Source organism: Hyla sarda, chromosome 4, assembly GCF_029499605.1.
Source record: "Hyla sarda isolate aHylSar1 chromosome 4, aHylSar1.hap1, whole genome shotgun sequence".
NCBI classification, from domain to species: domain Eukaryota; kingdom Metazoa; phylum Chordata; class Amphibia; order Anura; family Hylidae; genus Hyla; species Hyla sarda.
This window is the reverse complement of record NC_079192.1, coordinates 285,937,755-285,960,401: the sequence shown is the minus strand read 5'-3', so window position 1 is coordinate 285,960,401 and position 22,647 is coordinate 285,937,755. Positions and strand designations below refer to the sequence as shown.

Here is a 22,647-nt window from a genome sequence, read left to right as displayed (position 1 = left end):
ATGGATTGTCCACAACCACTGTCAACTGAAACTTGCAGGAACTTTTACTGAAGATTTTCTGAAGCAGACAATAGCAATAACAGTCCATGAACAAAGTCTGTTTGAGATCAGGTAAGCTCAGTTTAGCTTTAGGAGGATTTCGTTGCATAGATCCACTGGATTTAGGGGTGCATTTAGGTCCAGTGATCTTACGGTGAGTAGCGGGGAATTAGATATCTATAACCACAGTGATGTAGGCCGAGGCCGCAAGGCTTTGGCCTAGTAAATGTACATGAAAGTTGCAGAGGTCCTACCTCATTCAGTGACAGCAACCCAAGAGAGAAGAGCACGATTAATGGCCGCAGCTCCCTTATATGGGCAGGGGCGGGCCGTTTTGGATTGGTCCGAAACAACTGTCACTCACCGTTACACGGCATTATGGGATAACACATGACTCAAGGACCACTTAAGGTCCTTCAACATACCATAGAGTTCTGAACCGTGTCACATGACCCGCAGGTCCTGCGACGCTAAAACAAGTGAGTAACACCATATACATATATTTACATAGATAATATTTATAAATATCAAGTTACTAAGGGGTGACTAGGGGTTAATTAGGGAAGCGAACCCCGACAGTCCTAGGGACCCTGACTTTGGGGACCCCCCCACCACCACCACCACCAAGGCACAGTATGAAATATGGTGCCAGGACACCACACATTCATTTTTTTCAGTACAATCAGGATCTGTGTTGAAAGTTCTGCTACAGCCTTTCATAGTGTATATAGGATTCAGCTGCAAGCGGATTTCGCTTGAAATTCATTTTAAGCTAAATATCTGTAATGTATATGGGTCCAAACACTTACTCATAGGGCCCGATTGCTGGATCCTCTCCCCGACTGCTCAGTCATGCACTGTCCATATGCTCCCCCCACCTTTTTTTCTCCTTGTTCTATTTCTGTCTATAGCCTATAGTCTCTCCCTCCAGGCAGCCCCCTTAGTCATGCACAATACCCGTCTTATGGAACCCTATACCCTGGGTTGGTGGGCTTTTGCATTCACTTCCCCTTCCCTAGGTCACAGAGGTGATTTTCATTCTTCTCTCTTTCAATTATTGTCAGTGAGAAAAGGAAGCAGTTGGTTTGATGGTGGACTTGCTTGACTGGAGTCCGACAGTAGCATATTGCTCGAACCTCCAACAAGAACTTGATGTTACCTATGTTGTTAGTCTTAAGAAATATGTATAATATGTACTTGAGACTGTATCCCAAGAAGGATATAGATGTTTTGGAGAGAGTTCAGAGAAGAGCTACTAAACTAGTACATGGTTTGCTGGATAAAACTTACAAGGAAAGGTTAAAGAACCTTAAAGGGATACTTATCCCCTAATCTTTGGATAGGGGGATAACATTTCAAGGGGCAAAGATGTCTTATTGCGTGGATCTGGGCAAATGGCTCCCCCATGATCTCTGGCAAAGCACCCCAGTCACAGAGCTCAGTGTCTGATGACAGGCGACCACAGCCATCACGCCCCCTACATTGATGTCTATGGGAAGTGACGTGACAGTTATGTACCAGCCATCACACCCCCTTCCATGGACATGAATGGAGGGGGTGTGGTGTGATGTCATGAACATGGAAGTTCCAAGCTTCTGTGTTCAGAATGCCGTGATGCTGGCCTGGAGATCGTGGGGGTCCCAGCTACCGGACCCCGCGATCAGACATCTTATCCCCTATCCTTTGGTTAGGGGATAAGATGTCTAGGGGTGGAGCACCCCTTGAACATGTAAAACACAGTAAAAGGAGGAGATGTATCTAAAACAATTAAACAATTAAAGCAATTAAACAAATGTTATATATATATATATATATATATATATATATATATATGTGTATATTCTCCAAATACATAGCAATTAAACAATTACTTTTATATATATTTTATATTAGATTACAATAGATATCTATCTAATTTTATAAAAGGGACTCTACCACACACACATTCCTATACACAATATAACCCAGGCCTTACTACAGGACAGCAATACCCATCTCCTAAACTACGGTATTTACTCAAGCTGTATAGGGTACACAACTTTCCTTTTTGCCAGTCTACATTTGGCCCCGACTGTCTAGTGTTGAGCGTCCTATCTTTCTTGCTTCTATAAAAGGAGGAGAGTATATTTAAAAAGAGAAAAACTACCACAAGAGGACATCGTTTTATGTTAGAGGGGTAAAGGTTTATGTAGTAATATCAGGAAGTATTACTTTACTGAGAGAGTAGTGGATGCATGGAATAGCCTTCCTGCAGATGTGATCATTGCAAATGCAGTGAAGAATGTTAAGCATGCATGGGATAAGCATAAGGCTATAATTTATAAAATATAGGGTCAGGGACTATTCAGGATATTGGGCAGACTAGATGGGCCAAATGGTCCTTACCTGCTGACACATTTGGCACCATTCTGATTAGATATTGATGGCCTATCCTGAGGACAATATGTGGAATAAGAAAACCTATTCAATATACTCTCACTAACAGATTCAGGTTTATACAGAACTGAATTCAGCTAGGACACAATAGGCCATGTTGTAGGTAGGTAGGTAGGTACCATTATGTTAGAAACTACCAGTCTGTCTGTAAAACAATCTCATGTGATGATAAGCTGAAGGGAATTTTAGTTTCCTGAACGTTCTGGCTCTAGCTATAGGTCCTTACTACATATGGTTAGAGTCATTTTTTTATACATACAGTTATATGTAACCTGCAAACCTAAAGCCTGTAGCTATGACTGAAAATACCTATTTTTCTATACACAGAGTAATGGATGTAGTTAAGGTAATAATGATGAGCCAGGGGACAGTAATTAACACACATGCTCTTTGATTTCCATAGTACCAAGAAATTTCACTCTAATGCATAATTCACAGGCTGTGGTTATGGATAATAGAGAATAGGTGCGGATATAGTTAATTAAAGCTGTATATATATTAAAGGCTACTCGCACCTTCACAACCAATTTTGTTATTTTCCCCGTACATCTACAATTATATTAACTTTGAAAAAAGTCATTATTAAAAATTTCCAACCGTTTTGTCTTCACAGTTCCTCTGCAGACTATGCATTTCCATAATAAGAGACAGCAACCCAATTCTATGTAGTGTATACTATGTTCTAACATGGTCAGGTAGAAGACAGAAATAAAGCAGAATATGACGGCAGAATTAGACTGCACAGAGTTTGTTTGCTGTCTGTTACCATAGAGACCTATAGACTGCATAGGAGCTGTAGAGACATTTTCACTTAACACCTGCAAACTGCTAAATTGTATATTTTAAATTTATATACCTTTTTAAATGCCATGAAATTTCCTCAGGTCATAAAGACTATTTGCTATATAGCCAACTTTCCTATTTGACAACACAACACATAAGTGCACAGCGCCAACTGTACAACAGCATGTTATTCTTAAAGGGGTACTCCACCCCTAGACATCTTATCCCCTATCCAAAGGATAGAGGATAAGATGTCTGATCGCCGGGGTCCCGCTGCTGGGGACCCCCGCAATATAGCATGCGGCACCCACCTGTTTCTGCTCCGGAAGCGCTGGTGACATCACGACTCCGCCCCCGCGTGACGTCACGCCCCGTCCCCTCAATGCAAGTCTATGGGACGGTCGTCACGCGCCCTCCCATAGACGTGCATTGAGGGGACGGGGCGTGACGTCACACGGGGCTGAGTCGTGACGTCACGGACTTCCGTTCCGGTGGTCAGGACCCAGACCCTCCAGCGCTTCCGGAGCAGAAACAGGTGGGTGCCGCATGCTAAATTGTGGGGGTCCCCAGTGGCGGGACCCCCACGATCAAACATCTTATCCCCTATCCTTTGGATAGGGGATAAGATGTCTAGGGCTGGAGTACCCCTTTAAAGTGACACTAGCTATTATATAGGAATGTAGCTAATAGTATGACACAGTTAGCAGCTGATATTTAACTCTGTTTTTAGCCATCTAATGACTTGCTAAGTTTCCAATCAATATTTAGTATTTTTAATAAAAACTAATATGCAGTAACACATAACATAGAAATGTTATTTTTATACTCTATGCTTACGTCAGATGACAGAATTTGCACGGGCAAGACGACCTTCTGCAATTTCACAAAAATAGTCATTTTTTTTCCTCCAGTATATATTTAGAACTGCTTATTCAGAACCAAGGAACTGCCAGGATTCGTGGCTGCTTGTATAAAATTAGAGCTATTTAAGGGATTTGTGCCAGGCTGCTCAGTATGCACAATACAGTATGACAATACAGGTCTGACCAAGCTCAATGCTAAGGGGTCACTAATTAACTTGTTGGAGCGATCTCTGGCTTTAAGGGCAATACTGCCCCCTGCTGAATATACACAAAACACCAGCAGGGCATGACAGTGTTAAAACTGATAATAAACAGCAAGGTGCATGGTTTCCTTGTGTGATCTCTATAGGATCATGCAACCAGACAAGTTTCCATATATTTGGATGGAAATAACAGAACGCAACCACTATGCTGCAGCCCTAAGCTTCTAAACTGACAAAATCATGACTGTTCTGTATGTCATTCTAAGACAAAAGTCAACAATAAGAGCAAGCGTAAATGTACTCATGCTACTGCGCACCTACTGTACAGTTTCAGTCTACCTACCTGAAAAGTGTAATACCTAGTCCCATTTGGAGGATGCACTTTAGGAGAAGCAGAAACTGTGTTCATATCCGAGAAAATCATTTCTGATCCCACAAGGCAATACAATCCACAAAATGATACAGATGCAGGCAAGGGAGTTAAGCTTCTTTATAAATCCTTTCATGCATTAGGAGAGGCTACTGTACAAAATACAATCTGCCCCATCCCTTCATATAGGCTGCTGAAGCATTTGAAAAGCTTCCATTGCCAGCATAGCTGAGCTTGTGCAAAACAGTCGTAGCCCCTGTTCTCATTTGAGCCTTACAGGGGCTTGGAAAGGCGGCAAAATAAAAAACACATAGGGGCTCAGCTGTGGGAAAAGGAAAAGAAGAAGAGCCCTAGAATACATGAAGCTTCTACAGAATCTGGCAATGCTTTGGTCCTGCCCATCTGTTCTCAGTGATTACCACCTCCCCTCAACCAGTCTAGCTAAGTGATTATGCTAAGCATCCAGGCTAACCAATAACACTCCGCTTCATTTACAGCACGAGTGCTCCGAGGAATCCAGTCAGGGGACCTTCCCCAACACATAAAATGCCACTTCTTCATTCCAACAGAGTCCTGGGAACTGCTGCCGGGTCGAACTCTTCTGCAATGTGTCTTAAAGCAACCAGAGAATGCCCAGAGTGATAAGGAGTCTAGTTTATAGTCTAGTTAAAATGCTTGAGGCTATAGATAAGGAGAAAATGAACTAAAAATTATATAACATATTTACTAGAAAGTGGCAATAACACGTGCATATTTTATTCATCGCTACTAAAACTTTATGGCCAAGTGTAATAGTGTATTGATCTGGCTGGCTTAAAGCAGGCAGCTGGCAATAATGACTGGCAAATAAATGCCATTCCCCCTACGCAGTGTAGTAATAGCATGAGCTCACGGATGATGGGGGTGCTACTTCTGGGGGTTCTTCAGTTTTTGGGAATTTGGAGTTGGAATTAAGTTCTGTAAAATGCATATTGTAAAAAGGAAAATAAAAATAAAAATAAAAAGCTTCCAGTTGTGAGAACAATTCAGAAAATGTGTTCCCCAGCCTTCACATTAGATAGGTTATTAGCAACTTTGTGCAACACTGTGGGCAGAGTTACCAGAACTACAATATTAGGCCGGGTTCACACAGTGTAAAATGAAAACAAAAAATACTGCAGTAACATAATATAAAAACAGATTTTTCCTAAATCTAATAATGTGTTTCATTAACCCCTACATAACATACATGTACGCCCTGGTGCATTAAGTATAAGCCAGCCAGGCTTGCAGTGTTTGCAGTCTATGAAGTGCTTGCTTTATAGACCGTAAGTATCAGTAGTCGGGACTTCCGGACATCAGCAATCACACTGATGTCTCCCATTAACCCTTTAAAGAGTAGCTCCCACCATCCTTTTTTTTTTCTGTCCCTGCCTATTGCCCATCTATCCCTAACTCCCTCCCTGCCTTAAAATTTTTTTGCCTTTAAATGACTTTTTGTCTACCTGTAGTGTGCTCACTTACCAGGCAGACTTCCCCAGCAGGCGCAACATCACTGATGCCTGCAGGGGGCCACCTTCTGCCCTTAGCTCATCTATACCGGGTGTCTTCAGCTGTTTCACGACTACAATTCCCAGCTTGCCCTGACATCTATTGGCTGTCAGGGCATGCTGGGAGTTATAGTGGTGAAACAACTGGAGGTACCCTGTGTTGAAAACCATATCTTTGTTACGGCCGCAGAACCCGCTCTCCCGAACCCCGCTGTGCAACCGTCTCCCCCCCACCCCGAAAAAGACATACCCAAGTGCAGGAGTGGAGAGCACGACTTAGCAGCAGCGGCACGTGTATGCAGGGAGGTGGGGCCGACGTGTGAGCCAATGCGCGCATCCTCTGTGTTCTCAGCGCTCGCTCCCGCCTGTCTGATTGACAGGCAGGGAGCAAGCACAGGCTGACTGAATTAGGAGACCCCTAGTGGCCGGTTTTCAAATGTAAAATAAGCAATTTTAATAAAAAAACTAAATAATGAAACTATATTAGAGATATGTTGTAGTACATAAGTACTACAACATATAAAAAAAAAGGTTATTGACAGTGCCCATTTAAATACTGTGATCAATGCTTATTCCGGCATTAAACAAGAGGCAAATGAAGGTGCTAGTGGTCACTGGACCTCCTGCAGGTGAAATATGCCAGCAGGAGGTCTCCTACTCACAGGATCGCCACTCCTCTAATGCAGTCTGCATCTGAGCCCCCAAACAGCTCCATATATGGAAAAACAAATAACTTATAGGGTCAGAATAGGACAATAAGTACAATAATATACAAATAGTACAATAAACTAGGTAAATAAGGGTTTTAATTATAGTGACACAGAATAAAGATAACATGTCACTTACGTGGATGTAAAAAAAAAAATATGTGCCGTCTAAAAATACACACATGGTATGCACAGAAAACCACTTTCCCATAGACTGACAAAGAGCACATTAAATGTTAAAAATATGGACGCATTTTGACAAAAGAAATGACAATACTACCTAATGTGGGGAACCTGCTTCTACCCAATGTGGGGAACCTGCTTCTACCCAATGTGGGGAACCTGCTTCTACCTAATGTGGGGAACCTGCTACTACCTAATGTGGGGGACATGCTACTACCTAATGTGGGGAAATTGCTACTACCTAATGTGGGGAACCTGCTACCAACTAATGTGGGGAACCTGCTACCAACTAATGTGGGGAACCTGCTTCTACCTAATGTGGGGAACCTGCTACTACCTAATGTGGGGAACCTGCTACTACCAAATGTGGGGAACCTGCTACTACCTAATGTGGGGAAATTGCTACTACCTAATGTGGGGAACCTGCTACCAACTAATGTGGGGAACCTGCTACCAACTAATGTGGGGAACCTGCTTCTACCTAATGTGGGGAACCTGCTACTACCTAATGTGGGGAACCTGCTACTACCAAATGTGGGGAACCTGCTACTACCTAATGTGGGGAACCTGCTACCAACTAATGTGGGGAACCTGCTACCAACTAATGTGGGGAACCTGCTACCCCCTAATGTGGGGAACCTGCTACTGCCTAATGTGGGGAACCTGCTACTACCTACCAAATGTGGGGAAACTGCTACTACCTACCTAATGTGGGGAACCTGATGCCTATCTTATGTGGGGAACCTGCTGCCTAACTTATGTGGGGAACCCCCAGAAATAGCACCCCCATCATCCGTGAGCTCATGCTATTACGACACTTGGTAGGAATGGGGGGTTGCTGCTGGATGATGAGGGGCGCATGATGGGGACATTGTATGTGAGGGACGCCTGATGGGGTCATTGTATGTGAGGGGCGCATGATGGGGTCATTATATGTGAGGGGCGCATGATGGGGTCATTATATGTGAGGGGCGCATGATGAGGGCATTATATGTGAGGGGCGCATGATGGGGGCATTATATGTAAGGGACGCATGCAGCCCAGCCTCACCCAGCTGCTACCTCCAGTGGCCCCCGTATAATTTGAGTTTGAGACCTCTGAATTAGAAAGTGCTAAACAACATGTACAAGCTTTTCAATGCCAAAACAGGTCCAGAAGATAGTAACAAAACTTGTATGAAGAGAAGGTTAGAAAGCTTATTCACTACATGATGGCTTAGATGGTGAGATATTGGTTAATCACTGCTCAAAAAAATAAAGGGAACACTTAAACAACACAATGTAACTCCAAGTCAATCACACTTCTGTGAAATCACACTGTCGACTCAGGAAGCAACACTGATTGACAATGAATTTCACATGCTGCTGTGCAAATGGAACAGACAACAGGTGGAAAATATAGGCAATTAGCAAGACACCCTCAATAAAGGAGTGGCTCTGCAGGTGGTGACCACAGACCACTTCTCAGTTCCTATGCTTCCTGGCTGATGTTTTGGTCACTTTTGAATATTGTCGGGGCTTTCACTCTAGTGGTAGCATGATACGGAGTCTACAACCCACACAAGTGGCTCAGGAAGTGCAGGTCATCCAGGATGGCACATCAATGTGAGCTGGGGCAAGAAGGTATGCTGTCAGCGTAGTGTCCAGAGCATGGAGGCGCTTCCCGGAGACAGGCCAGTACATCAGGAGATGTGGAGGAGGCCGTGGGAGGGCAACAACCCAGCAGCAGGAACGCTACGTCCGCCTTTGTGCACGAAGGAGCACTGCCAGAGCCCTGTAAAATGACCTCCAGCAGGCCACAAATGTGCATGTTTCCACTCAAACGGTCAGAAACAGACTCCATGAAGGTGGTATGAGGTCCTGACGTCCACAGGTGGGGGTTGTGCCTACAGCCAACACCGTGCTGGACATTTGGCATTTGCCAGAGAACACCAAGATTGGCAAATTCGCCACTGGTGCCCTGTGCTCTTCAAAGATGAAAGCAGGTTCACACTGAACACATGTGACAGAGGTGCAGAGTCTGGAGATGCTGTGGAGAACATTCTGCTGCCTGCAACATTCACCAACATGACCCGTTTGGTGGTGGGTCAGTAATGGTGTGGGGTGGCATTTCTTTGGGCAGCCCTCCATGTGCTTGCCAGAGGTAGCCTGACTGCCATTAGGTACCGAGATGAGATCCTCAGACCCCTTGGGAGACCATATGCTGGTGCGGTTGACCCTGGGTTCCTCCTATTGCTAGACAATGCTAGACCTCATGTGGCTGGAGTGTATAAGCAGTTCCTGCAAGAGGAAGGCATTAATGCTATGGACTGGCCCACCGGTTCCCCAGACCTGAATCCGATTGAGCACATCTGGGACATCAGGTCTCACTCCATCCACCAACGCCACATTGCACCACAGACTGTCCAGGAGTTGGCGGATGCTTTAGTCCAGATCTGGGAGGAGACTCTCTCCTAGGACTGTATCCACCTTTTCCAGCCCAACAGAGCACCTGAAAGCTGAACTAATTTATGTAGGCTAAAGTCAGCAACTGCCGAGCCGAGAAGTTTGTGACGAATCGAATCACTGGAACTTCGCTCATCTCTACTGCTCATGCCTGGAACTCAGGCACTGAGCAGTCATTCGGTGATCGAACACCAGGAGGCAGGTAAGGGGATGGGGAGGTGTCCTACAGTTGTTTGGGATGCCACAATTTCACCGCGGCGGTCCCAAACAGCCCACTGAGCAAGCTGGGGGTAGTTAAATTTCACTTTAGACGTGGCAATAAACTTTGAACGCCGCATCTAAAGGGTTAATAGCTATTAGGACTCAGGGCGCACAGGTACACCCTTGGTCCTTAACAGGTTAAGTGACTTTCTATTTCCTTAAACAGGATCGGACTGTTTTATTCAGTGCCAGGCAGCTATCAGTTTTACTCTATTGTATGATATATGTTGTTTTATATACTTCTAATGTTTTTAAGATATTTAACTGATTTACTGCATAATCTATTGGGAAGTCACAGGCTAGGGCCCAGCGCTCTCCCTGCATTTTGATATAAATAAACTGTATAAATAATGATTACCCACTTCTCTCTGCAATTCTTTATTTTTTCTCAACACTATATTTAATACAGATTTGCCGCGAATAAATTTGGCTTTGTCCGAATTTATCCACGGCAAATCTGTATTAAAAACAGCTATTTCTGGCCTACAGAGATCCTCAATATGGGTGTAGAACACTTTGCCAAGCTGTAACACGCATAGGGTGTGTGCTGGGTTAGTGAAATAATACTGTTATTCAGTATGACATGCAGATTACAGGCATCACTATTAGAATCACTGTCGCAGAGAGGCACAGAGCCTGGAGGTGGCATCAGTCTTAGGAGACCATATAGTGGCTGAATGACACAGTGTGGAGGTGGAGGCAGCATGAGGAGACCATATAGTGGTTTAATGACATAGCCTGGAATTGGCGGCAGCATGAGGAGAACATATAGTGGTTGAATGACACAGCTTGGAGGTGGCAACAGCCTGACGAGACCATAGGGCTCACAATTGAAAAAATTAAAGCTATTTCTTAACAATTAAATTGAAGATTTCAAATAGATGAACCTAAAAAGTTTTATTTAATGTGCCAGCAGCATGAGGAGACCACATGGCAGTACAGTAACACAGCCTGGAGGTAACAAAAGCATGAGGAGACCATATAGTGGCTGAATGACACAGCCTGGAATTGGCGGCTGCATGAGGAGACCATATAGTACCTGAATAACACAGCGTGGAGGTGGCGGCAGCATGAGGAGACCATATAGTGGCTGAATGACACAGTGTGGAGGTGGCGGCAGCATGAGGAGACCATATAGTGGCTGAATGACACAGCGTGGAGGTGGCAGCAGCATGAGGAGACCATATAGTGGCTGAATGACATAGCGTGGAGGTGGCGGCAGCATGAGGAGACCATATAGTGCCTGAATGACACAGTGTGGAGGTGGCAACAGCATGAGGAGACTATATAGTGGCTGAATGACACAGCCTGGAGTTGGCTGAAGCATGAGGAAATCATATAGTGGCTGAATAACACAGCCTGGAGTTGGCGGCAGCAAGAGCAGACCATATAGTGGCTGAATGACACAGCTTGGAGTTGGCGGCAGCATGAGAAGACCATATAGTGGCAGAATGACACAGCCTGGAAGTGGTGGAAGCATGAGGAGAACATATATAGTGGGAGAATGAGACATCCTGGAGCTGGCATCAGCATGAGGAGAACATATAGTGGCAGTATGAGACAGCCTGGAGGTGGCAACAGCAGCATCAGGAGTCCTGAAAGTGACCTGGTGACATAGTGGGGCAGTGGGTGGAAATACCAGTACCCTATGACGAAGGTGCGTGAAAAAAAGAGAACTTGGCATCAGATGTGTGGCATCAGGCGGGTGGCAGGGAAGCAGAAGAAAATGGTCTCTCTTGTAAAAGTGTTAGTGTGCACAAGTAAGTATTGAGGAAATGCATTATGTAAAACTTAACTTTTAATAATATGCTTAGGATAAAATATATGTAGCAATTTTTTTTTTTTTAAATCAAACAAAAGGAAAGGTGTACAAAAAACACCATGTGCCACCTACACCACCAAGTATTGATGTGATGCAAAGACCTCTAAAACGTGGAAGGGAACAACGTATAGTTTATTTTAACCAGTGGGGGTAAAAACTTCCCCTTTATACCCTACTCTCACATTATTCATTCCCATCTTGGCAAATATTACTCGCAGTAAAAAGGGCGTCCCCACACAAGAACATCTCCCTATTTCCACCTGAAACCACTGCCATTTCCCAGGGTTTTTAGGTGGAAATAGGTAGAGGTTCCTGTGTGGGGCCACCCTTTTAAAGATGAGTAACACTTCCCTTGAAAAGGTGGAAGGGAACAACGTATTGTCCACTGTAGCAGGTGGGGGTGAAAAATTCCCCTGTAAGTGATAATGCGAGAGTAGGGCCTTACAGGGGAAGATTTTACCCCCACCTGTTACAATGAACCATACATTGTTTCCTTCCACCTTTAAGAGGTCTTTGCATCACATCAATACTTGGTGGTGTAGGTGGTTACTTTTGTTTGATTTCAAAAAATTTGGGTACATATATTTTATCCTAAGAAAAGTTAAGTTTTAGCTAATGCATATCTTTAATACTTACCTGTAGTCTGATTCTGTGGAATTTCTGTAATTGGGAAGCAGCACCTTAAATATGTTTTGCACTATCCATATTTGTGAAGTGTTTGTGTGGCACCATAGTCAATCTACTCTGATGCATCAGGAATTGGTGGGTGGAAATCCTGGCTGATCCATGCCTGATTCCTCTTCAAAAAGGTCAGTCTCTCCACATTTTTCGTAGACAGACAAGTTCTCCTTGGGTTACTATGGCTGCCACCGCACTAAACAACCACTCTAATGGCAAACTACTGGCCGGGCAGGACAGCTTTTCCAGGGAAAATTCTGATAGTTACGGCCACAAATCAAGTTTGGCTGCCCAGAAGTCCAGCTGGTACTGCTCATGCCACCTCACCACTCCCCAGCAGCCATGGCAGTGGAAGGTGAGCGCAGAGGGCACCCTGAGTAAGACCTGTGAGAGAATGGACAATGGCGCAGATAGGCATCAGCCAACTGACTACATAGGATGTCTCTGTAGTGGGTCAGTTTGTCCTCCCTCTCAGTGGGTGTAAAAAAGGCACCCATTTTGTGCCGGTAGCGAGGGTCCAATAAGGTGGAGAACCAGAAGACTTTCCCCTACTGCATAGTGACAATTTGGTGGTCACTACGCAAGCATGTGAGCATGCATCGTGCCATTTGTGCAAGTGACTAGGGTGGATTTCCTGACTCCATCTCCACTGCATACTGCCATGGTGTGTTTGGGTCCTCTGTCTAGTCTTCCTCATAACCCTCTAGCTCCCCTAGCTGTGCCCCTCCCCCTCCTCCTCCAGTTCAGCCCCCACAGGGCTCATGTGGCCGCGAGATCTAGGCGCAACGTCTCCAGCCATCTTTTCTAACACGTGTTGTAGTAAATGAAGCAGTGGAATGATGTTGTAATCCTGGCGACCGACAAATAATGTGGCTTCCTCAAAGGGCCTGAGCAAACGGCAGGTGTCACATATGAGCTGCCACTGGTTGACATTGAAGTTACACAGGGGAGTCCCCCTATCTGCTTGGATCATCAAGAAATTGGTGATGGCTTTTCTCTGTTCGTATAGTCGGTCCAACATATGGAGCTTGGAATTCCAACGTGTAGAAACTTTGCAAATCAGACTATGTTGAAAGATACCGTTCTGACGCTGCAGCTCAAGGAGGGTGTGCTTTGCGGTGTACAAGTGGCTGAAGTGCATGTACAGTTTCCTTCCCATTGTTAGGATGTCTTTCAGATGGGGGAACACTTCAGGAACCGCTTGACAAGCAAATTGAACACGTGTGCCAAGTGAAGAAAAGCGTGACACCGCCGTGCCCTGCACACATGGTATGCTGGAGGGGCACTTAGACTTGTCCATGTGGTGGAGGATGAGGAGGCAGAGTTGCACACTGTCACAGGACCAACGGCCTGAGAGAGTGGAGGTGGAAGCGGCGTGACCTGTCCAAGTTGCTGTTGTGGCTATGCAGGAACCACATTCACCCAGTGGGCCGCGAAGGACATGTATTGTCCCTGACCGTAGTTACAGCTTCACATGTCAGCGCTGCCGTGCACTTTGGTACACACCAACAGCCTCAAGTACTGGCCAACCTTCTCTTCCACAAAATTGTGCAGGGCTGGTACTGCCTTCTTCGCACAGAAATGACCGCTTGGGACTCTCCACCTTGGCTCGGCACAAGCCATCAGTTCTCTGAAAAGGTACAGAGTCCACCGCTTGAAAAGGGAGGGACTGCAGCCCCAGCAACTTGGACAGGAGTACATTCAGCTTCTGCGCCATTGGATAAGTGTTCACATTGGCTATGTTCCCATCCCAGAATGTCCACATGGAAAATCTCCATATGGACATTCTGCCGACTGCGGGCACCAGTATGATATGCTAGCGGTAGGACTGCATTGGAATGCGCCATCTCATAGTATGCACATGTCCATTCTTCCTGCAAACACTGAAATCTGATGGCCACCTCGCCCCCCCATAGACTTGCATTGAGGGGGCCTGGCCTGATTTCACGAGGGGCCGTTGACAACCCCCGCAGCACGCGCACAGCTTTCGGAACTAAAATGTTCCAAACGCAGACTCAACTCTGGCCAGTGGAGTACCCCTTTAAAGGGATACTCAACCCTCCTAGCGTGCACCCAGCATTCCGATCAAAATGTTCTCAACGCTGGGGTAGTGGAGTACCCCTTTAAATCCTGTGTCAATGAATTAGAATGGTTTTTCCTCAGATGCTCAATCAGATCGAGATAGGGAATTTGGAGGCCAATTCGACACCTGTCACGTTCCTCAAACAATTCCTGAACAATGTTTTCAGTGTGGTAAACTGCAGCCATTAGGGAATACTGATGTCATAAAGGGGTGGAAAGTGGCCTGCAATGTTTAGGCAAGTGGTGCCGCATGTGCCAAAGTAACAATACCCAGAGATATTTGTTTAGGTTCGAGACCATGCTCTGGCTGGGGGACTTAAAGAGATACACACAGGTTTGTCACTACTGTAATGGCTTTGTGCTAATGGTGGTTGTTCTATTTGAAGATTACTCTTCATCTACATCTAAGGTCTAAGATGTCTAAGTAGGTTTCCATAAAGGTTTTCTTATTTCTCTTAATGCTTAATGCCTAGTCTTTCCTTTCCTGCAGCTAAAAAATATCCTTACAGCCATAATAGATGACACACGTGTCATGTCTCAAAGTGGAGATGTAGATGATGACCTGTACCGGACTAACATGCCTTATACTAAGGATTATATTCCAAGGGCTTAACTATAGGGAGTGCAGAGGTAGCAGTCACATCCGGACCCTGGAGCCCAAGGGGAACCCAAGGAACTTCTACCCCATACCCATAAGAGACAAGCTTTTCCAAGGTTGCAGTGTGCCCCTGGGTGGATTGACCGCTTGGTGGGAAGAAGATATACCAAGCAGTATTTCCATGTGGAAACAGGAAAGTACAGGTATGCTTTAAAGTGAACCTGTCAGATCCCACACAAAAAAAATTATAATAATGTTACTCTGCACCTAATCCTGACCATGTACATCTAATGTTTATGCCTCTATACCCTCTATTTATTGTAAAAATACCTCTTTTCATTAGCTCACAGAGTTAGAAATCCTCACAGGGGAAGGGACCATGTCCCTCCCTTGTGGTGGTGGGTGGTGATTGTTGTGTCTGCTGATGCAGCCTTGTCCATAAATCATCTCTTGTCCAGGACTCATGGACAAGCCTAATGCTTCTGCAGGACTGGTTAGTGTCCTAGTAGGTATGGGGACCCCTAGTGGTTGGATTTTCAGGAGCCATTTTCTTTATTAAATGTTTACATTTTTTAAACAACTATATTACAAAAGGTCTTTAATTTTCATCAATTTTGTCAGATCCAAATAAAAAGTTTTTGGATCTGACAGTGCCCATTTAAAGGAGTACTCCAGCACAAAATAACTTATCCCCTATCCAAAGGATAGGGGATAAGTTATAGTTCGCGGGGGGTCCGAGCACTGGGGCCCCCTGGGATCTCCTGGACGGGGCCGCGGCAATCTGCAGGAAGAGAAGTTTTGTCCCCAGCAGAAAGCCGCGGCAGACACTCCCCCTCCATGTATCTGTATGGGGTACATGGAGGGGGCGTGTCGGCCGCCGCGTCATGCGGGGATGGAACGCCCCCTTTCCTGTACATTGCCGCGGCCATGTACCGAAGATCGCGGGGGGGGGGGGGATAAATTATTTTGCACTATAGATGTCCTTTAAGTGTGGTGTCTGTTGTGAATAAACCTGAACAATTTGGAAGAGATAACACCTTAGCTTTATTTTTTACAATAATCATTATATCCCCCATATACATGTGCCGGTCCAAAGCACACCTTCTTTTCATATTTGTTTCCTTAACTGCAGCTACTTACATTAGTGATTGGTCAAGTCTTTTACTCAGCACTCAAGGTTTACAGAGTGACTTAGTATAATACAGGGTGGGCCATTTATATGGATACACCTTAATAAAATGGGAATGGTTGGTGATATTAACTTCCTGTTTGTGGCACATTAGTATATGTGAGGGGGAAACTTTTCAAGATGGGTGGTGACCATGGCAGCCATTTTGAAGTTGGCCATTTTGAATCCAAACTTTTGTTCTTTCAATAGGAAGAGGGTCATGTGACATCAAACTTATTGGGAATTTCACAAGAAAAACAATGATGTGCTTGGTTTTAACGGAACTTTATTCTTTCATGAGTTATTTACAAGTTTCTGACCACTTATAAAATGTGTTCAATGTGCTGCCCATTGTGTTGGATTGTCAATGCAACCCTCTTCTCCCACTCTTCACACACTGATAGCAACACCGCAGGAGAAATGCTAGCACAGACTTCCAGTATCCGTAGTTTCAGGTGCTGCACATCTCGTATCTTCACAACATAGAAAATTGCCTTCAGATGACCCCAAAGATAAAAGTCTAAAGGGGTCAGATCGGGAGACCTTGGGGGCCATTCAACTGGCCCACGACGACCAATCCACTTTCCGGGAAACTGTTTTTCTAGGAATGCTCGGACCTGACACCCATAATGTGGTGGTGCACCATCTTGCTGAAAAAACTCAGGGAACGTGCCAGCTTCAGTGCATAAAGAGGGAAACACATCATCATGTACCAATTTTGCATATCCAGTGGCTTGAGGTTTCCATTGATGAAGAATGGTCCCACTATCTTTGTACCCCATATACCACACCATACCATAAATTTTTGTGTTCCAACAGTCTTGGAGGGATCTATCCAATGTGGGTTAGTGTCAGACCAATAGCGGTGGTTTTGTTTGTTAACTTCACCATTCACATAAATGTTTGCCTCATCACTGAACAAAGTCTTCTGCGTAAACTGAGGGTCCTGTTCCAATTTTTTTTTTGCCCATTCTGCAGCACCTGAAACTACGGATACTGGAAGCCTGTGCTAGCATTTCTCCTGCAGTGTTGCAATCAGTGTGTGAAGAGTGGGAGAAGAGGGTTGCATTGACAATCCAACACAATGGGCAGCACATTGAACACATTTTATAAGTGGTCAGAAACTTGTACATAACTCATGAAAGAATAAAGTTACGTTAAAACCAAGCACATCATTGTTTTTCTTGTGAAATTCCCAATAAGTTTGATGTGTCACATGATCCTCTTCCTATTGAAAAAACAAAAGTTGGATTCAAAATGGCCGACTTCAAAATGGCCACCATGGTCACCACCCATCTTGAAAAGTTTCCCCCCTCACATATACTAATGTGCCACAAACAAGAAGTTAGTATCACCAATCATTCCCATCTAATTAAGGTGTATCCATATAAATGGCCCACCCTGTAGATTGTTATTGGAATCTATTCATATATCAGAGTACATATTCCACCCTAAGAGATCGTGTTTGTGCAAAAACAAGGACAGAGATGACAGACTACGATGGGAAGAATGAGGCAGGTGAAACAAAATGTGACAGTCGGACATCAGTTGCCCTTGACATGCTGTATATTAAGTAGATGTCAGTCTAAGGGTGGTGTTCATTCTTGGTATTTTTATGTCATTCTGTTGACATTTTGTCTTAATGTAGTCAATGCCTGCCAGTAAAAATGACTGAGAAGCAGTGTGTTAGATCCTAATTCCCCAAGGGGACTCAGCCTACATATCAAAGCATTGATGAAGATGAAGACAGTGGCAGTGGTGCAGCATATTGTCAGCATGATTATTTCATTGCTAAGGAAAGTGAGATTTCAATGCAGCCAACAAAGAGGAGACAAAAATGTCAAGAAAATATTAAAACAAACTTGACATGTAAACTAAGACAGCATTATAAATTCCAGGGACCATTTTTTATATACTTTTTATTTTTGCCAATACAACAAAGGTCAATTGAAAAAAATGTACTGGCTCCTGCTCCAGACACTTTTAGATACTAACAGAGTTGAAACTTTTCACTGCCCAGGACGTTTTTAATATGTATTTAATACATCATGAAATTAGTCTTGTCACTACAATTGCTCAAAGGTTTGCTTGGTATATGTATAGAGTATGTGCTCCCACACCACATTAAAGGGGAGAATTTTCAGCTTATGGTTAAAATTTAAAGAAAATTCTGAATGTGTATAGAATTTCCCAAGAGCAGACAGTTACGGGGAAAAAAAGTGTCCGCTATTGGGATATGTCCGCTGGTTTAAAGTGAACAGGGGCGGCTGCTGGCACTGACGAGTGACACCCCTGACATAACATCAGAGAGCAGGAGGATGTCACGCGTCAGTGCAGTCCCAGTGCAGTCAAGCCTGCTGAGATACCAAGTCCCAGCACCTGAGCCTTTGGGCCAGGTAAGAAGCACAACAGGAGGTCAGAGGGAGGAGGGAATTGGGGATGATTTGACACAGGGGGAATAAAGGTGCATGGGCAGATCAGAGGAGGAGGGCAAATTATGTGGCCGGCGGACGTACAGAAGCAGGGCTGAACGTACAGAAGCTTCTGTGCTAGGGCTGCTCCAGTGGGGGGGGGGGAAGAGAGGCCAGGGCCCCTTACTGGAGTATTGGCTGTACCCCCCCTGACGACCCTGTGTACAAGGTAGGGCAGATGAGCCTGGTTGTCCGCTATTAGGAGTGTTTTGATGTGCACGGGTGTATCTGCTATTGGGAGTGCCCACTATTCGGAGGGTGCAAATTCATTAAGTCGTTTGGGACTATCCCAGGGAATAAAAAACTGTTCGATATTGGGCGGTGTCCACTAAGGGATAATTTATTGTACTATATTGTACATTCCCGTTCACTAAGTACCTGTTCATCACAAACACTTATCAGCTACCCTTAATATTTAACAGAACATTTACAGTTTTTGAGAAGTTCATAAATATTTGGTTCTGTTTAGAAGCCAATTTACAAAGAAGCTGTCCAGAAACTGAGATTAGAGAAGGCATGTCTAAAAAGCTAATTTATTTATAAGGAATTCAACCAGTGACAGGCTAAGTCGATCATAGGGCCTTACTGCTGCCCTACTATGCCATGTCTATAGCCAGCACCACTATTCTGTACTAGGCACTAGACCAGATCCCCAAATGCATACCACAGACTCATATGCCTACTCTCCTTACCAATGGATAATGTTGGTATGCAATGCAGTGTTGCTTTGGCCTGAGGAGGAGTCTTCAATGTGCACATGTTCACTTGTGCGGTATATGCTGTGCTTGACAGCTTATACATTTGCTACTTTTGTCATCAATATGTTCCCCATGAATGCTCATTACAGCACCTCAACTCTAAGTATACATATTGACAAGAAAATAATGTTCCCAGATAGAAATGTTGATTTGCTGCAAAACTCGGCCTGCAGTTATGTTTCAAGTAGATATGTAAATGATTACAGGTGTGATATGATGAGACACAAAAGGGAATAAAAGTGCTTCCCCTGCTGCGCTATACAAAAAAGGTTCTCAGAGGCTTCCTTTGGGTAGTGTACCTCGCTGACAGCTAGACATACCTCTATGATGCACTAAAGACATTTAGCCCAGTTTACAAACTTTGAGAAAGGTCATTGGATTGAGAGAATCAGGATAGTGATTTTCGATATATTTTCGCCATCTAGGTCACTCTGATCAAGCTTTTAAGAGGTGTTGGGAGCAGGGATTATGTGGGGGCATACACATATAGTGAACAGTCTTTGGACATCACAGACAGAACACTGCAATGGAGAATGGTTTGATCCACCAACAAGCACAAGCAGCTTCCACAGTTTCCTTATTCACCATCCAGAGACCCCTTTAGTGACCCCTTCACTGTCTTCAGTATTTCTTAGCAGAAGAAAATTTGGAGTCATGGAGCCATTGATGGCCAGCCACCATTGCCTTTGTGTGCAGCGGTGTCACGAATGAGAAACCTGTATTGCTATTACCCCTTTATTCCAGTTTTTATTCTGTGTTAAATAAATCAATATAAATAAATAGATAAACAAAGCATACAATATGCATCATAAAATCACCACCATATACGGTATGTGTGAACATACGGTAGGCAGGAAAATAATTGTCAATACAGAAAACCTTGGTATCAAACAATGGATGCTTTAGCCAAAATATTAATTTATCATTGGCATCGACAATAAAATACGAAGATAAACATCATAATAAAAACATAGCTAAAAAAATTACAATACTAGTAAAACATTTTTTATAGCCTATCATTTTACTGGTTGACCAGCATAAGTAAGGAAGGGGTATTCCAGGAAAAAACTTTTTTTTTATATATCAACTGGCTCCAGAAAGTTAAACAGATTTGTAAATTACTTCTATTAAAAAATTATTCCTTTCAGTACTTATGAGATGCTGAAGTTGAGTTGTTCTTTTCTGTCTAAGTGCTCTCTGATGACACGTGTCTCGGGAGCTGTCCAGAGTAGAAGCAAATTCCCATAGCAAACCTATTCTGCTCTGTGCAGTTCCCGAGACAAGCAGAGATGTCAGTAGAGAGCACTGTTTCCAGACAGATAAGAACAACTTAACTTCAGCAGCTGATAATTATTGAAAGGATTAAGATTTTTTTAATAGGAGTAATTTACAAATCTGTTTAACTTTCTGGAGCCAGTTGATCTAAAAAAAAAAAAAAAAAAAAAAGTTTTTTCCTGGAATACCCCTTTAAGTTCTTGATAGAGATGAGCGACCTTACAGTAAATTCGATTTGTCACGAACTTCTCGGCTCTGCAGTTGATGACTTATCCTGCGTAAATTAGTTCAGCCTTCAGGTGCTCCGGCGGGCTGGAAAAGGGGGATACATTCCTAGGAAAGAGTCTCCTAGGACTGTATCCACCTTTTCCAGCCCACCGGAGCACCGGAAAGCTGAACTAATTTATGCAGGAAAAGTCATCAACTGCTGAGCCGAGAAGTTTGTGACGAATCAAATTTACTGTAAGTTCGCTCATCTCTAGTTCTTGAATCAAAACATATCATACATATAATGGCCTTCATTTACTAAGAGTGTTGGTTTTTTACTTAATATTTCCAACTTGCAGAATTCCTCTCTATTTACTATGGGGATTCACAGATTTACAATTTGGGAAAATTTCTGACCAGCTTTTTTTAGGTAGAAATTTCTGCTTTTCACAATGCAATGTTGGATTAGTCAGATTTTTCTGTTGCACACTGGCACGCTGTGCACCAAAATAAATGAGGGCCATTATGTTTGGTGGTCATCAGACAGCACTTGGAGGTTTCCATAATTCATAGTCACCTTCATAGGCAGTTATATGTAATCATCCTAATATTAGATACCCATCTGACCTTTTTTGCTCACTGTGCTTGGGGTCGGCACAATACACTGCTTGCTTAGCAAATCAGCAGCTGAGGCAGGACGTCACTCTGGCCACTGATTGGCTGAGGGTGCAGCGCACATGCCAGCCCCAAACACAGCAAGAGCGGTGCAACAGGACCAGCTCTGAAAAATTACACAATTCCAAATATTTTTTTTTATTTGCCCTACATATGATTTTGTTTCTGTCTTCATAATACATTAATAATACATTAAATAATAAAATAAAGTAAGCCAATGAAAAGTACTTGTTTGTCAAAAAATAAGCTCTAATACAACTTTGTCAATGGAAAAAGTTATGGGTCTTAGAAGGTGAGAAGAAAACGTAAGTCACATGTCAAAATTGGCCACATCTTTTAAATCTGACGTGTCTCTTTAAGTGATAATAACTTTAGAACACTTTTATGGATCAAAGCGTTTCTAAAACAATTTTTTATAGTTACATTGTACTTGGTATCTATGGTAAATTTATGTTCATAAATGCAGTGGTTTGCAATATTGTTGCATTTTTCTACATTTGAATTTCTCTACATGTAGAAAAAAATAGTCATGCCAAATGAATTAGTCTTTAATTCACATCTACTGTACAATATATCTACTTTATATTAGTATCATATATTAACACCTTCCCACAAAATGCCTTATAGAAACGGTGGATTGTGCAGGTACTTTGCACATCCCGCAGTTTATATAAGGCATTTAGTTAAAGGGGTACTCCGGCGATAAGACATCTTATCCCCTATCCATGCATGCAGCACCCTGTTATAATCAGTCCCCGGAGCGTGTTCGCTCCGGGTCTGATTACTGGCGATCACAGGGGCCGGAGCATTGTGACATCATGGCCCCGCCCCAGTGGACTGATTATAATGGTGCATATAGTGCTGCATGCAAGATCACGGGGGTCCCCAGCGGCGGGACCCCCTGCGATCAGGCATCTTAGCTTAGATGTCTTAGCGCCAGAGTACCCCTTTAACCCGGAGATGCGCAGCATCGCAAGGGTTATCAGGCAGAAGTCCCGCAGTTACCAGCAGGAGACAACTTCTGCAAGCCCCCCAGTGAAGATCATTGTAAAGTGATCTTCACTGCTGCTTCTAGGAGCTTCAAAACTACAACTC

General features: G+C 43.8%; 1 protein-coding gene across 7 annotated transcripts in view; it reads right to left on the bottom strand.

Annotated features, from left to right (window-relative positions):
* Nucleotides 1-22,647, bottom strand: part of PPFIA2 (PTPRF interacting protein alpha 2) — a 398,714-nt gene that overhangs the window by 291,063 nt on the left and 85,004 nt on the right. The window contains exon 1 of one of the 7 annotated variants that reach the window (XM_056574439.1): nt 4,668-5,081. The exons of 5 other annotated variants lie outside the window; for them this stretch is intronic. In XM_056574439.1, coding sequence (XP_056430414.1) covers nt 4,668-4,748 — 81 coding nt within the window. In that variant the 5' untranslated portion in view covers nt 4,749-5,081. Of the gene's footprint in view, nt 1-4,667; nt 5,082-22,647 lie in introns of those variants that run through there. One more of the 7 variants, XM_056574440.1, reaches the window with a different exon arrangement.